We start from the raw sequence: 14,347 nt of genomic DNA, 5'->3' as shown, positions 1-14,347 counted from the left end.
ACAAGTGATGCAAAACAGAAACACAGTTTTGAAATACACAGTTCTTTATCTTTTTTTCTTTAGACAGATGGCCACTCCAAGCCCTATTCCCACACCTACTGCAGAGGAAAGACATCACACAGGTGTCCAGACTAAGAGCTCTCGTGGCAGAAATGAAAGCTACTTTCCTTCCAGCTGCTTATAACACTTCACAGACATCTCTGGTTGTGTCTGGTAAATCCATCATGCCTTGATAGATTACTCCCTCTCTAAGCTCCCGCATGGTGAAGCTTGTGCTGTTAACTACTAAGGCGGACTTGCATTTCTGCAGCACAGCCAACATATTATTGCTTTATTGTGTTGGTCCTCCTTTCCCTTCAGAAGAACTTTCAAGAAAATTAATGGATACAGTGAGGGATGAATCCTGCCATGAGGTTTCATTGCACTGTGTTAGACTGTAAGAACAAGCTAGATGTTTTGTTAGAACTCACCAAGGAGGAACTGAGAAACTGGCAGGTAATACACTGGATGCTGAAGCAGCAAAACCCAAAATCCAGTTCCACCCATCTTAAACTTCATGAACTACTTCAGGGACCCACAGAAAATGGGAAGGGAAGCATAGAAAACAGACTGCCCTCCCCACATTGCTAAAATCTTCAGGTAAAGCTATGCAGTGTGTGGTTACTGGTGACAACTCCTAACATTTTACTCTACAGGCATAGTAAGAGGAGACCAAGAATCCCACCAACAAGCACACTTCTTTCTTCCCCTTGGGAGTTCACCTCACTCAGCTGAACAAGGCATACAGAGTGGTCTTGCTGGCATTCCAGTATCTTTGCATCACTGCTGGGGACCAGAAAGAAATGGTCTGAGCCTGCGGCTAAGGGCAACACTGCAGATACATTGTACTGTGTGAAGACATTTAGAGTGGAGTGGCAAGAGAATGTTCTTTGCCTGAACTATTAAGCTGCATAATAATGCAACTGTGTTGAACAACAGCCTATAAAATATTCAGTGGGTATCTCTTTCACTGACCTGATAAAAATGTATAACTTGGGGCTCAGAGCTTCACTCTGACATCTCAAAATTTTCCACTAGGAAACTGATGAAAATTAATACCAAACAGCAAGTGCTGTCATTATAGCATTCAGGAGAAAAAAACATGATAAAGATTCCTCCACAGCAAATCTCTCCTGGGCAAAGAAAAAAAAAAATACAACAGAAGAAATAGTTGTTGTTTATTCTACACTTTGAATTAAGAGAGTAATTACACCATAAGCGAAAAGGTTTCTCTCTACTACAGAGCAAACTATGATTTAAGAAAATACCCTGCAAATCTCCTCCATCACTCCCACACTGAAGGACCACACAAGGCTTTGTTTCAGATAATTCACAATGCAACAAAGCCAGATTCAAGTTCACCATGAGTCCCCAGCAAAGAGCATGCTAATATCAAAAACTACCTGGGTGCTGGCCCAGTTTCGGATTCTGTTATCTGAAGCTTTGAGCTGGGCTTTACATCCAGCAAGACTTCACTTTTGGACAAAGGCTAAGAGAAAAGTGAAGTGGATGTGCCTCCTTGGTCTGCTACCACTGGCTGTCCCGGTTTTTTTTTTTAATTTGCATTAATATGTTGTGCCCAAGAGCCACAATGTATTAATGCAAATAAGCTCCCAAGTTCAACTGGTTTTTCTGGGATTTTTAAAGCTGTTGCCCAATACAGTCAAACCATGGTATACATACAGAAGTTCCTTTCAGTAAGACAAGGAAGGCTTAAATTGGTTTCTATTTGGGGCTACATATCTTCACGCTCCCAGAAAGGCACAGGTCTCTCCACAAGGTCCCTCTGAATCAACCAAAAAATAAGATTGAGTAGAATAGGGGAAAGAAAGATTTAAGTTCCATGGAGGTCAAGCCAAAAGTTCATCTAAGATGATGACTTTCATCTCTCTGAAGAGGACAAAATACCAAGGGCACCTCAGTAACTGTGTTTTAACTGAATTTTTTAATGGGGATGGATACAATTAATACATTGCAAGACAATTAACAATTTTCATTGAATTCTTATTCTTCAGTGAATAAATTAATGGTCAGCTGGACAAAAAAATAACCTCAAGGAAGGAGTAAAGATATTACAAATCCCTTGAGGAGCTCTTCCACTGCTAGTTGCTGTCATCATTCATACACACCCGAAACTGTGTTGCTATGATTCTTCTGTTTCCCCAAATGCCTCCACTGCAGTACCTGCAGTACAGCCATTACTAACTCATTTAATGACTTATACTCCATTATCAGACAGGCAGCACTTTGGTAGAGGTGTGGCAAAAGATTCTTTGCTTTCTGTCAATGCTCGTGGCTGATGGACAAAAACACTGAATCTGACACCTTGGTTTGCTGCTGCCCTCACAAACCCACTATTTGCAGTCATGGTGATGGCTTTTAAAGTGTCTCCTGTCCCAAAAATGGCTAGAGAGCGGCTGTTGATCTTTGAACTAGCCACTAGTCCTAAGGCACGGTCAGAGGGCTGATCTGGCACCACGTTAATTCTTTCAACAAGCAATGCAGCTCGCTCTTTCTCTCCAGGTCCTCCCAGCGTCTCCAAGATGGACTGAAAATCTCTGACAGCAGACTCACAGGCAAAGAGCTCTTTTCCTTCCATGAACTCCTTCAGCTGAGGCAGGACTCTCTCCCTTCTTTCTTGGGCTGCTTGCTCTGTCAGCACTTTTTCTTTGAAAACAAAGTAGCAGCCACCATAGCTCAGCGCAGAGACGTAGGTTATTAAGGTAGTGATGTCCAAATTAACTCTATTGCAGACATTTACTTTGATCTCAGTAGGGAAAGCAATGCTGGCTACTAAGTTCTCCCGGTCTACTCTGGTCACCTGCAGGAGTTCAGGGCCTTCTTCATCTGAGTCACTGCTGTCAAGACGCTCGTTTTCTGCAGATGGTTCTACCATTGCGTTCACAGCAACAATGTCTCCTCTCACAGATATTCCCATCTCTTTGAGCCTTTCTGCCATAGGACTGGACACGCTGTTGTAGAAGGCAAAGATGATGTGGGGATTACTGTACTCCACTGGCTGCTGACGGCTTGCTTGCAGGAAGTCCTCTGCCTGCTCAATGACACTTTTGTCACCATACTGCCCTCTTCCCAGCCAGATGTTATGCAGGGCCTCAGCTTTACGACCGATGGCCTTCACCCATGTGTGACCTCCGTTTGCAACAACATCTACCACCAGCGTCTGCTTGTCTCCAAACCTGTCCTCGTAAGCAAAGACATGGAGGACACTGACAACATCCTCCAGGTTCTCTGCTGACTGAATAATGGCTTGGAGGTGGGTAAGGTTTGTACTCTGCAGATGGGATTCTTTAACGGCCACTTTCCCTGCCTCCACCTTGTGTAAGAAATTGAGCTCAGACTTCAGTTTGCTACATAGCTTTGCCCCACCTTCTATTTTCCTTTTCTGGGACTTGGAAAGGGCTTCCGCTCTCTTAATCAAGTCCTTGGCAACAGCAATTCTTTCACTAAGCAGCGACTGCACAGACATGTTGGAAACATTATTCCTGTCAAGTGAGAACAAAGGAGAAGATTGTTATTGCATGGCCAAGAATAAAGACAGTCAAAAGAGCTCTTTCTAACAGTATACACTCCAGCTTTGCAGTAGGCGTAAGTGCAACAGCTATTGTAAAGCACAAGTAACTCAATATAAAGTCCTGGTGATGAGTTCCTTTCCTTCATCAACCTACAGCCTCAGAGGACCTCAGTTCTCAGCTAGACAGCACTTAAGTCTACACAGACCTTGCAAGCTTGTGGTTCCCCCTACCTGCCACATAAGAGACCTTCACTCAGCCAGTCACTGAGAGGGATGTTAACTCTCACAGCTCATTTGCAAAATTAGAAACACAGTTAATGCCATAAGCAAATCTTGCCTCTCCCTCTCATCACACCATTAAAACTAAAAGCTACCCACAATGCTTACACATACCCAGCTTTCAAGCTGTACTGTTCAATTCAGTGCATGCACCCTCAGAGGGTGGTGAAGCACTGGCACAGGTTGCCCAGATAAGCTGCAGATGCCTCATTCCTAAAGTGGTCAAGGTCATGGTCAGGTGGGATGGGGCTTGGAGCAATCTGGTCTAGTAAAAGGTACCACAGTAAAAGGTGTCCCAGCCCACAGCAGGAGGGCTGGAACTAGATGATCTTTAATGTCCTTTCCAACTCAAACCATTGTATGTTTCTATTACACAGGCTCATGACAGACTATGATTCATAATTCAGGTATCAGGAGAATCTCTATGCTAAAATTGCTATGTCTTCTAATTCTACTAAGAGATTTACTGGGTTCCATCTGATAAATCTATTTTTTTACATCTGTATTACTTTAGTTGCCCTTCCTTGAGGAAAGTATGATAGTAATTTCTTTAGTGAATATGTGCTGTCTTTGAAAATGTAGGATTCATACTACACCAAACAATAGCATATTTAAGACAGTAACCACTATGAATAGTGAAATTAATAAATTGACTCCTGACTACAAGCATAAACACTAATTCTTCCTATAATTCTTACTTAGCCTGCATTTGAAGTAAATTGGTATTAAAGGACAAGAAAAATGAAACTCCAACTGAAAAGGGGCAACAGGACACAACCTGGTCCTATAACAGGCTCTGCCAGTGTAACTCAGTGGCCTGTCTTTAAACAGTGGGGATCTCCACAGCCCTATGTCCAAGTGGAAACACGGCCAGCATTAACTGCTCCTGGCTTGGTTCACATTCAGCATCAGCAACATCTCCTCCTGCTTCTCCACGGCCAAGAATCCTGATGCCTTCTGACACCACTTACTAACTCTCTTCACGGTCCCAGGAGGCCAGAAAAATCAGCCTTTCCCCCTCGAAGTCTTTGCCACTGCCACAAGCTTATCCTTGCATGTAATGGAATGAGTCAAACCCCACCATTAGCAATTGGGCACTCTCCCCACAGCAGCTACATTTCTACACACACACACTTCAAGACAGAGCGTAAACCAAGGGTTGCAGTAACAATAAAACCACAGACGCAACTACTTTTTCAGCCCAACAGCTGCGCGCTGGCGCCACAATCAACCACAAGGTGACACCCAGTCTCCGCCTTGGCCCCCGGGCCGGATCTCCCCTGGGCGGGCCCTCGGCCGCCCCTCCCCGGCCCGGCCCGGCCGCGCTCCGCCATCACGTGTCCGCCCGCCGGGGAGGCCGCGCCGCCATCTCGGGTGAGGGCACGGCGCCCTCAGCGCTCGCCCCAGCCCAGCCCGGCCCCCCGGCCCTCCCCGGCCTCGCCCTCCCCTTCCGCCCACACGCCGGCCCCGCCGCAGCCGCAGCCGCCGCCGCCGGCGGTTGTCGCTCCTGTTGTCCCCGTACCGCCGCCTCTGCCGAGAGGTGATGCGCTCGGGCCCGCCTCAGCTCTCTGGGGGCTCCCGGCCCCGCTCCCTCCCCGGGGGCCGCGCCTTTCGCCGCCCCGCAGCCCGTACTCACAGCGGCGGCCGCAGCCCTGGCCCCGGGCTGGCGTGGCGTGTCCCGGCACCTCCCCCGGGCCGCCGGGCGGGGACAGCCGCACCCCCGCCCGCTGCTGCCCGCCCGCCCCGGCTCTGCTCCCCGGCCTGCCCGCGGGTTAGCGCCAAAACCCTTCAAGGGCGAAACGCATTACATCAGGTCAGACGCGATCTCAGAATATTGTGAGTTGGAAGGAACTCAAAAGGATCGATACGTCCAACTCCTGGCCCTGGCCAGGACAGCCCCAACGTCACGGCGTGTGCCTGAGTGTTGTCTAAAAACCACTTGAACTGTCTCAGGCTTGGTGCTGCGGAGCCTGCTCCAGTGCCCAAACAACGTCTGTGTGAAGAACTTTTTTCTAATATCCAACCTAAACCTCCCCTGGCACAGCTCTAGGCCAGTCCCTCGGTCCTGTCCCCTGGTCACCGCAGAGATCGGTGTCTGCCCCTCCTCTTCCTCTCCTGAGGAAATTGTAACTGCAGTGAGGTATTGCCTCAGCCTCTTCCAAGTTGGATAGACCAAGTGACCTCAGCTGCTCCTCATAAAGCTTCCCCTCAAGGCTTTTCACCATCTTTGTTGCCCTCCTTTGGATGCTCTCTATGGCTTTGTATTTTCCTTACCGTGTGGTGCCCAAAACAGCACAATATTTCACGTGAGCCTGCAATAGCACAGGGTAACGGGAACTGACAGGCAGAGACAAGTTGGCCTAGTAACAGCCCTGGTTCCATGCATGTTGGACCTATGCATGCTGGGTCTCTTACATTTGGACAACAAAAATGGGCTGTACTAAACGATTCTGTGAATATGTAAGCTAGTGTCCCTAATATTTGCCCCAACTTGCTGCCTGCCTCCATGCAGCAGACAGAGCTGTAGTCCCATTCTTCTCCGTGCAGCAATACTCCCTTAAGTGTGGGAGACGGCTTCTGATTGCCGGTTCTTGCAGGGAGAGATGATCTCTACTTGTCTGAATGATTTCACAAGATCTGGAAAGCAGTAGTAAGCCGAAGCAAGTTGAAAGGGGCTTACTACACCTGTATGTCCTTTGCTGTGGGTGACGGCACACTCGAACAGGCTGCCTGGAGAGGCTGTGGAGTCTCCCTCACTGGAGCTATTCAATAACCATCTAAACGCAATCCTGTGCCCTCTGCAATTAATGATCCTGCTTGAGCGGGGAGGTTGGACCAGATGTCAGCCTGACCCATTCTATGATTCTGTGACCTAAAGTAATAACTTCATTAAATGAAATTACTGTTCTCAGATCCCGATCCCACTCGTTAAATAAAGCCCAATTCTCACAGGTCTTACACTATCCTGAGGACCTTGGAGAAGATCCTCTTCCAGGACAAGCAAATCAACATTATTGCATGCTTCAAGTGACAAGTGTCTCTTTTTCTTACTTCAGATGACTGCATTAGTAGGAACAAGTTAAATGACACAAAATTATAATTCATAGTGAGCTGAAATAACCAAGCTTGTAATTCGTCATTTCTCACAAAGGAACAGTGTTTGTCTGTCTTACTGCACCTTGACCCCTTTATGTAGTTTCTACAAAATATAAAAAAGCTAAACGGGTGCACTTCTTGAAAATTACCCCAACCACCATATAATTTGGTAGTCCACCGCACTAGTATTGCTCACTCCTGAAGTGTTTAAGAAATACATCTTCAAGTTAAAAATCCTATTTCCTTGAATTTTAAAGATTTTAAATGGAAAAATAAGTTAGTTCTCTGCAGCTTAAAGATTTGCTTTTAAATAGTAGATAAAATTTAGCTACTATTCTAGACAAGCAGTTAAAAAAGGAATCCCACATGTAAAACCACACCACCTTCCCCATCAGAGCAATGTAATTTCAAGGTCTGACTACTACTAAGAAAATTACCTAATACTCTAAATAAAGCCTGAATTCAAAACATTATGCATGTTGTTTCCAAACTACACCAAGTGCTATGAACTCTGATTCACTGCAGGGTTTAAGTATTACCAGGGAGCTTTGGGTCTCAGTTCTTAATGGTGTAAAAACAGTCACCAGCTTGGCTCATTGAAGTGAAAACCAGTGGCAGTAGACCATAGAGGCCTCCTCATATCCTTTAGCACAAAACAAGGAGCAGTTTATCATGGTTTGAAACTTGCTTTGGTTTTAGCTACCCTTCATGGGGTGTTCTTTGCTCATCAACTGGTTTTATTAGCAGAGTCAATTTCTGAAGTACCTACACACATTTTTGCATGTAGAAAACTCTTGAATATTTGTCCAGCATTAAAAAACTAAGTGTGCATAAATACTCTAAATGAAAGATGCAGCAATATAAAGCTTTCAGTTTCAGATCTGAGTTGTTTTATTTTCTCTAGAATAAGAATCAGAGTATGGCCTGGTTTTCAGAGTAAAATACTCAAAAAGTGATCTGGCAGAACTCTTAATGAACCATTTGGACAGAGCTTTTATTTCTGAAATTAGGAAATAAAACTTAATTTATGGCATGCTTCAGAAATTCTTATTCACCTGATGATAACATAAACCATCAGAAGACAGACATTGGAAAGCACAGGTCAATCAGCTTATACACCACTTTCTACTCATATTCTGTATTGTTTTCATTAGTTATGGCTGGCTGATGTGGGACCTACCAGGCTGCTGCCCTACAATCCTTAGCCTTACGTACAAGCAGACTGACCCAGCTACTGCTTTAAAAAATATAAAATCTCAAAACAGTAATTTAAACAGCTGCAGACTAGATTATTTCTGCTGAAAAAAAAGAGAGTATATTTATCACATTTCTTTCGTGGTAAATGTAGGTTTTTATGACTTGAATGACTCTACACATGTAAAAAATGTATTGATATATCCACACAATGATATCTGTAAAAGTTATGGTGCACAAATTAAATGCTCCTTTCATTACATCTTTAGAATTATCCTGCAAGTTGGAAAATACTTTAGCACAATTCAAGGGATAAAGTAATTACATTACATACTCTCATTCTGTTCTGTAAATCCCATTGATTTTTATTGATGGTGATAAATGCATGATTTTCAGTAAGAGTTACTAATTCTACTTTTCCTAACAATATTTGAAGATTGAAAAGGTGCAATTTCTAGGGTCAAGAAAATAACTCAAGTAAAACAAGTTCTTGTGACACCAAGACCCACGGGGATCAAAAGGAGAGAGGCTCAATCAGACCACAGTAAACACCTGAAATGGAAGACTTTCCTGCCCCTTTGTGAAAGTACATGATCTTTTTCACCACATAAAACTATTTCTGGAGATTAATTAACATTTAAACAATATTCCAGAGTGAAAAAATTATCCTGTCATTCAACATTGATTTTTTTTAAAAGAAGGCTGAATGCAAGTTCATCATGGCTGTATGTGAAAAACTGTTTCCTCAACAATAACAACACTGAAATCTAAGCTTCATGTAGATAAATAAGCTAGGATTGAAAAGACACACAGACACCTTCCCCCAAAACAATGGCCTTTGATTTTATTCTTTAGCCTTTTTCAAGCTGTCACTATAACTTTACATTTTGTACAGTATTTTGTGTATCAAGGGAAAGAATTATCTTGATCAAGATTCCATGTATTACAATATCAAGGACCGTTGTATTTGCACCCATGATGTTTAAAAAATCTCTCAGACAAACCATGTAGAAATAAGTATGCAAAAACTGCAAAGAAAAACATTTAAGTAGCCAAAATTAAAAAGACCTTTGTGTGAACCACACAGTCTACCTCGGTTTCTACTAGGCTATTGCAGCCAAGTAGTCCTTAACCTCAGTTGGAGTGAGCCTCCTAAAACCAGCTTCATTACAGATGCCAACTTCAATGTTGTCTTCTGTCATTTGCCCTTCAAAGCTCTCCTATTAAAAAAAAAATACAGTTCAGTGAATCATATCAGCGAAGATGAAAGAAACTTCTTTCTTTAATACTTTGCTAACCTTTAGTGTTAAGATAGCTGTATGAATGGCATCTTCAAGCTCCAAATCTTCATTGTACCTGTAAAGAGACATTAATTTATTTCAGCATAGGAAATAAACCTTTACAAGTTTCAAATCCTAGAGTCTCTAAAATCTCCAAAATTACTAACATCTCTCTCTCATACAAATATTGTTTTTAACCACAGTGGCATTAATAGTCAAAGTTATTTTTTATTTTAAAAAAATCCCTACTTTTCCTACTGACACTGTATATATCATTGCTGCAAATATGCTGAATGTAATGTTTATTGCACTCAAGTAATTCTACATAAACACAAAAGTTGGAGTTTAAAGAAATCAAACTTCCTGTGCACATGTAGACAAGTACACTGGAAGCATCTGACCTTAAGTATCTTAAAACTTTGTTCTTACAATTCAAAAAGAGTGCATTTTTTAAAATCTGGCTATTTTATTATATATATGGAACCTAAACAAAACACAGTATCCTTTCAGAGAAGTATCAAATACATTACCTTTTCTCAAGAAATGTCTTCCCATTGACGTAGTTTTTTCCCATTGCTGTTGCTTTCCAGGCAAAATAAGCTCCCTGTAAAAGCAACAATCTATTGATTGAATTGTTTTGTGAAACTTAGTGAAACACTGTGTTTCACTATACAATTACTTAGTAAGAAAGTACAGAAGCAATTATGAAAATACTGAGTGTTCTGAGACTACAGGAGATAATTTTGGATCACATTGAAAATAATTTTATATGGGAACATATGCTGTGAAACTATACAAAATGTGTATTGGGCCCCTGCAAACCCAGCAAATAAACTCATTTAAATTAACCACTGTCATTAAACACCAAAATATGTGCATTACATTTCACAATGCAACAGGTTTTGCCTTAACTTCCATCCAGTTTGGAGCAGTATAAATAGTCCATTTCTTTTTTCCTACTAGCTGTTCCAGAATGCCCATTTTTGCTGGCACTATCAGCTAGGTGGGAACGTATGAAAAGGGACAGTCTCCCCCAGAAACAGCTGCCATCCCTCAAGCAGTACAGGAACATGTAAGCAGAGAATGAGATGGGCTTGCTTCAAGCACCTACTGAAATGACCCATTTTGACTTCCGAAGTTATCTTTCATTCTAGCTCTGTATTATTATTCTCACCACAGAAAGTATTCCATAAGCACATGCAAAGTTACACATGTTATATCAGAGCAGCAGAACTCACAAGTGTAAGATACTTACAGATGGATCCGACTGAAATAAATACGGCCGTCCTTCATTCCAGCCACATATTAGCAGTGATACGCCAAAGGGACGAACTCCACTACAGATAAACAAAACATAATAAATTATCCAATGAAGTCAAAGGTGACTAATTATTTTGGAGATGTGTTTGTCTTCTCCTCAGACCAGAGTTGTAATGAGGATGAGTCAACCAACAGAAGAAAACCAAATGTCCTGCCTTAGCTGACATGTTTGTGTTCAAGATGTGGAAATCCATTCTCACCCACTGTCAGTCAGTGCTCCTCCTGTTGGCACACTTTGTGTACACGTTCCCTACTGAAAAACTGCCTTTTCCACAAAAACTCCAACCACTGGGTAGCTGTTACTCATTACATTTAAACAACACAATCTTTCTAAGCAACTCTGCAACTCCAGCACGTACCCAGACTGCGTGTACTCCTGCATCACAGAAGCAATTCTCTGTACTAGCTGAGCTGTTGGAATGGGCTCATGATAGACCAGGTAATACTGCTGGGCCAGCTTCCGAGCTCTGTGCACAAGTACTCTGAAAACAAAGACAAAAATACTATGTAAAAAAAAATCCAACTAGAACTGAAAACTCGTAAGACTAAATATCTATTCAGAAGTTGTACATCTGGCATAGCATCAGTGTAAGAACACAAGACTGTGCTGAGTAATTGCTGAAATATTTAAAGTAAAAGGAAGGTTGAATTACTCTGCTTTCATTCTTTAGATGCAAGGTTAATTGACAAGTTAATGAATATATTAAGAAAAACTTCAAGTGAATGTCATTTACAGTGAAATACAGTATTCTGACATACACTTATAAAGACAAAGCTAATTGCTACCTGTTACTTAAACTTATGAATATGCATCTAAATAGTGATCAAACAAAATGTTTTAATACCTGTAATCTGGACCCATACCACTGTACACTAAGCCTATATGTTTGGTAATTGGTTCTACTTTGTGGACACTCCTTTCATCATACAGAATAGATTTCTGCTTCTTTTCAGTTGCCAACACCACTCCATTTGCAGCTGGAAAAGAACAAAAAAAAAATCTAAAAATTAAACTAAAATTAGCAATCAAAACATAGAATAAGCTTATTAAACTGTAAAAATTTCTTCCTCTCTTTTTAAAAGCCCTTCAAGCTTACAATCAGGTTAAAGAGAGATACTTTGATGAATACACCCAACAAACACATTGCTTCTTTTTTTAAATAACCATATAGCTCCCATAATCCCATTCTAAAGATTCTGTATAACATCAATAAATGAACAATCTAAGTAACTTTTTTTGTGTGTTATTTCTATATATAAGGACAGGAACACTCAAAAACCCCCCCAAACCAAACATCTACCATCTGAATGTCTCCAAAATCATCCAAAAAAAGAAACCCATGGAACATTAAACCTATTAAAACATGTGAAAATCCACTGAAAGAGTAACAAAACATGTAACAGAAAGACAAAGAAGGATCCAATACAAAGAACCCGGTACATGTTCCAAACTGGTTTAGTACTCTCAAAAAATAGTCAAAATCCCAAACCCATCAGTAAAATATTTTCAGGACATACCTTTAATCCCAACTGATGGAGCTCCTGCAGCCACTGCAGCCAAAGCATATTCAATCTGAACAAGCTTTCCAGAAGGACTAAAAAAGAAGATGCAAGACAAAGTTTTCCACTCAGTGGGAAAATCTTCAGGGGGTGTCATGACTTTCTACTGAAATTACATTTGTATGTGTGGCTTCCAAAAGCTTTCAAGACACTGATGTCCACTGCTGAAAGGAACCAGCAAAACACAGCTATGCTTTTTGACTGACAAGCACACAAGGTCAATGGCACAAGACACCAATAACTCCCATTCCATTCCCAGGTATTCCTGCATTTTGTTTTAACAATCCACGTTATTCTGGTAATGGGTGCAGAATCATCAGGATAGAGCTGCGGGTGTCAAGCAAAGTAAGTTACAAAGTAACTTATTAAGAAGGAGGTGACCGGAGGGGGGTCCATTCTCCATCCCCAGGGAAAAGGACATCACTCACTGGACAAGTGATTTTGCAAGTGCATCTATTCCCTAGGCTGTACTTCGGACACTGTTGCTTTAATAGTTGCAGAAGTACAATGGGATATTGTGTAACTCAGTGCTAGATGAAGAAAACAAAGCAAGCAATAATCAATCAGTATAATCATTTATACACTGAGGAAACAGGGTATGAGGGTGACAAGTAGCAGTTCTGGCTTTTCCACTTCAAAATATAACAAATCAGAACAATTATTCCAGCCACGTAGTGCTTCTGTAAAATAGAAAAAGTTTGTAATTCCCTTAGGAAACCATTTCTGAAAGCTAATAAAGAATTCAATCTACTTGAGCAAGGCAAGCATGTTGAGCTGCTTCCATCCCTTAAGAACATTCTTCTCATCATTTTAGGTTATGAACTGCTTCATTTGCTCAACTGCAACAAGCCTTTAGCAATCCCTTTTGCAATTACACAGCGTGACTCTCTGCTGAGATTAAGGGAACACTTCCCCATGAGCAGCATAAAGGTTCTTGTGTCCAGTTTTTCTTTTTTCTATATGCAACAGAGGTCTAAATACCTTAACAGTTTCAAAAAATGAATGGAAGGTGATCTCGTTTACTCTAAATTCATCTTCAATCTAGGTATTAGAGCAAGATCCCAACAGACACCACTGCAATAGCACATTCACTCTGTGCATGCCATCATTCCACATTCACAGGCTATGGACAACACAGCAAGGAGAGCAGCGACTGCAAAGTGCAGCAGGAAGGAACACAAACTATGTTAAAATTCATCTGCTTCACTCATTCCCACATCTGCAAAGTTTGTTCTGAAGCAAGCTCTCAGGACACCACAGCTCAGCTGTCAGCACGCATTTCCAGCTGGCTCAGAATCACAGAATTATTCCCCAACCTACAGTCTGTGTGTGGTGATCCCGAGTTTGCTGTGCCAAGCACTCGCTGTAAGGCACTGCCAGACTCGAGACAGACCCTAACCCGGCCCTACAGCAGCTCTGTCTCACAGCAACGAGGAGACACAAGCGGTGCCCGCACTGGGGCCCGGGGTCAGCGACAGACACCAGGTGGGACCCACGACCCTTCCAGCCGCCCTTCAGGAAGCCTCTGGGCGGCTGCGTGTCCCTCTGTGTCGCCTGAGCCCCGCCGCTCTGCCCAGCCCGTCATTCCCATCCAGGGCCAGCCCCCGCTGCCCCACAGCGCTCGCAGGCCCGATGACTCTGCAAAGCGCCCCCTCGGTCCTGTGTCGCCGCCGCCGGCAGGCCGCCCCGCTCAGGCTGCGCGCCATTCTCCCGCTTGCCCGACAGCCCGTCCGCTTCTTTCCCCGAGCGCGCAGCCGCCCCCGCCCCGGCACCTGAAGGTGGTGAGGGAGAAGCTGTAGCCGCGCTCCGCCATTTTGGCACCAGCCCGTGCGCTCCCCGCGCCGGCTCCTCGGCGCAGGCGCGGACACCGCTCCCGCTCCCAGCGCGACGGCACAGCGAGCGCGCTGATTGGTGGGATGGTGGCCTGCTCCTGAGCGTGCCGGGATCCGGTTGGAGGAGAGGTGCGCCGCGAGGCATCCTGGGAGTTTGAGTCCTCCATCCGCCCTCCACCGCCCGGCCCTCCTCGTGGCGAGAGTAGTGCTGGGAC

At 43.3% G+C, this 14,347-nt stretch overlaps 2 protein-coding genes across 4 annotated transcripts; both read right to left on the bottom strand.

Moving 5' to 3' along the window:
* Window positions 1-1,558: 1,558 nt before the first annotated feature.
* Window positions 1,559-5,540, bottom strand: LOC310906621 (UPF0415 protein C7orf25 homolog). 3 transcript variants are annotated; one of them, XM_083856033.1, is made up of 2 exons: window positions 5,487-5,540; window positions 1,559-3,542 (listed from the first exon to the last, which is right to left on the bottom strand). In XM_083856033.1, the coding sequence occupies exon 2, from the start codon at window positions 3,524-3,526 to the stop codon at window positions 2,258-2,260; it is 1,269 nt and encodes a 422-aa protein (XP_083712159.1). In that variant the 5' UTR covers window positions 3,527-3,542; window positions 5,487-5,540; the 3' UTR covers window positions 1,559-2,257. The 3 variants fall into 3 exon arrangements, with proteins under 3 accessions (XP_083712159.1, XP_083712160.1, XP_083712161.1); XM_083856034.1 differs by lacking the exon at window positions 5,487-5,540 and adding an exon at window positions 5,373-5,456; XM_083856035.1 differs by lacking the exon at window positions 5,487-5,540 and adding an exon at window positions 5,035-5,136.
* A 3,418-nt stretch (window positions 5,541-8,958) lies between these two features.
* On the bottom strand, window positions 8,959-14,162 carry PSMA2 (proteasome 20S subunit alpha 2). The gene is made up of 8 exons (XM_083884656.1): window positions 14,073-14,162; window positions 12,259-12,335; window positions 11,586-11,718; window positions 11,100-11,222; window positions 10,676-10,757; window positions 9,951-10,024; window positions 9,439-9,496; window positions 8,959-9,360 (listed from the first exon to the last, which is right to left on the bottom strand). The coding sequence occupies exons 1-8, from the start codon at window positions 14,111-14,113 to the stop codon at window positions 9,244-9,246; spliced, it is 705 nt and encodes a 234-aa protein (XP_083740782.1). The 5' UTR covers window positions 14,114-14,162; the 3' UTR covers window positions 8,959-9,243.
* Window positions 14,163-14,347: the final 185 nt, after the last annotated feature.

Source organism: Zosterops lateralis, assembly GCF_965231275.1.
Source record: "Zosterops lateralis genome assembly, chromosome: 1".
Classification (NCBI taxonomy): domain Eukaryota; kingdom Metazoa; phylum Chordata; class Aves; order Passeriformes; family Zosteropidae; genus Zosterops; species Zosterops lateralis.
The sequence above is the reverse complement of the archived record's forward strand: the minus strand, read 5'-3'. Positions and strand labels throughout refer to the sequence as shown.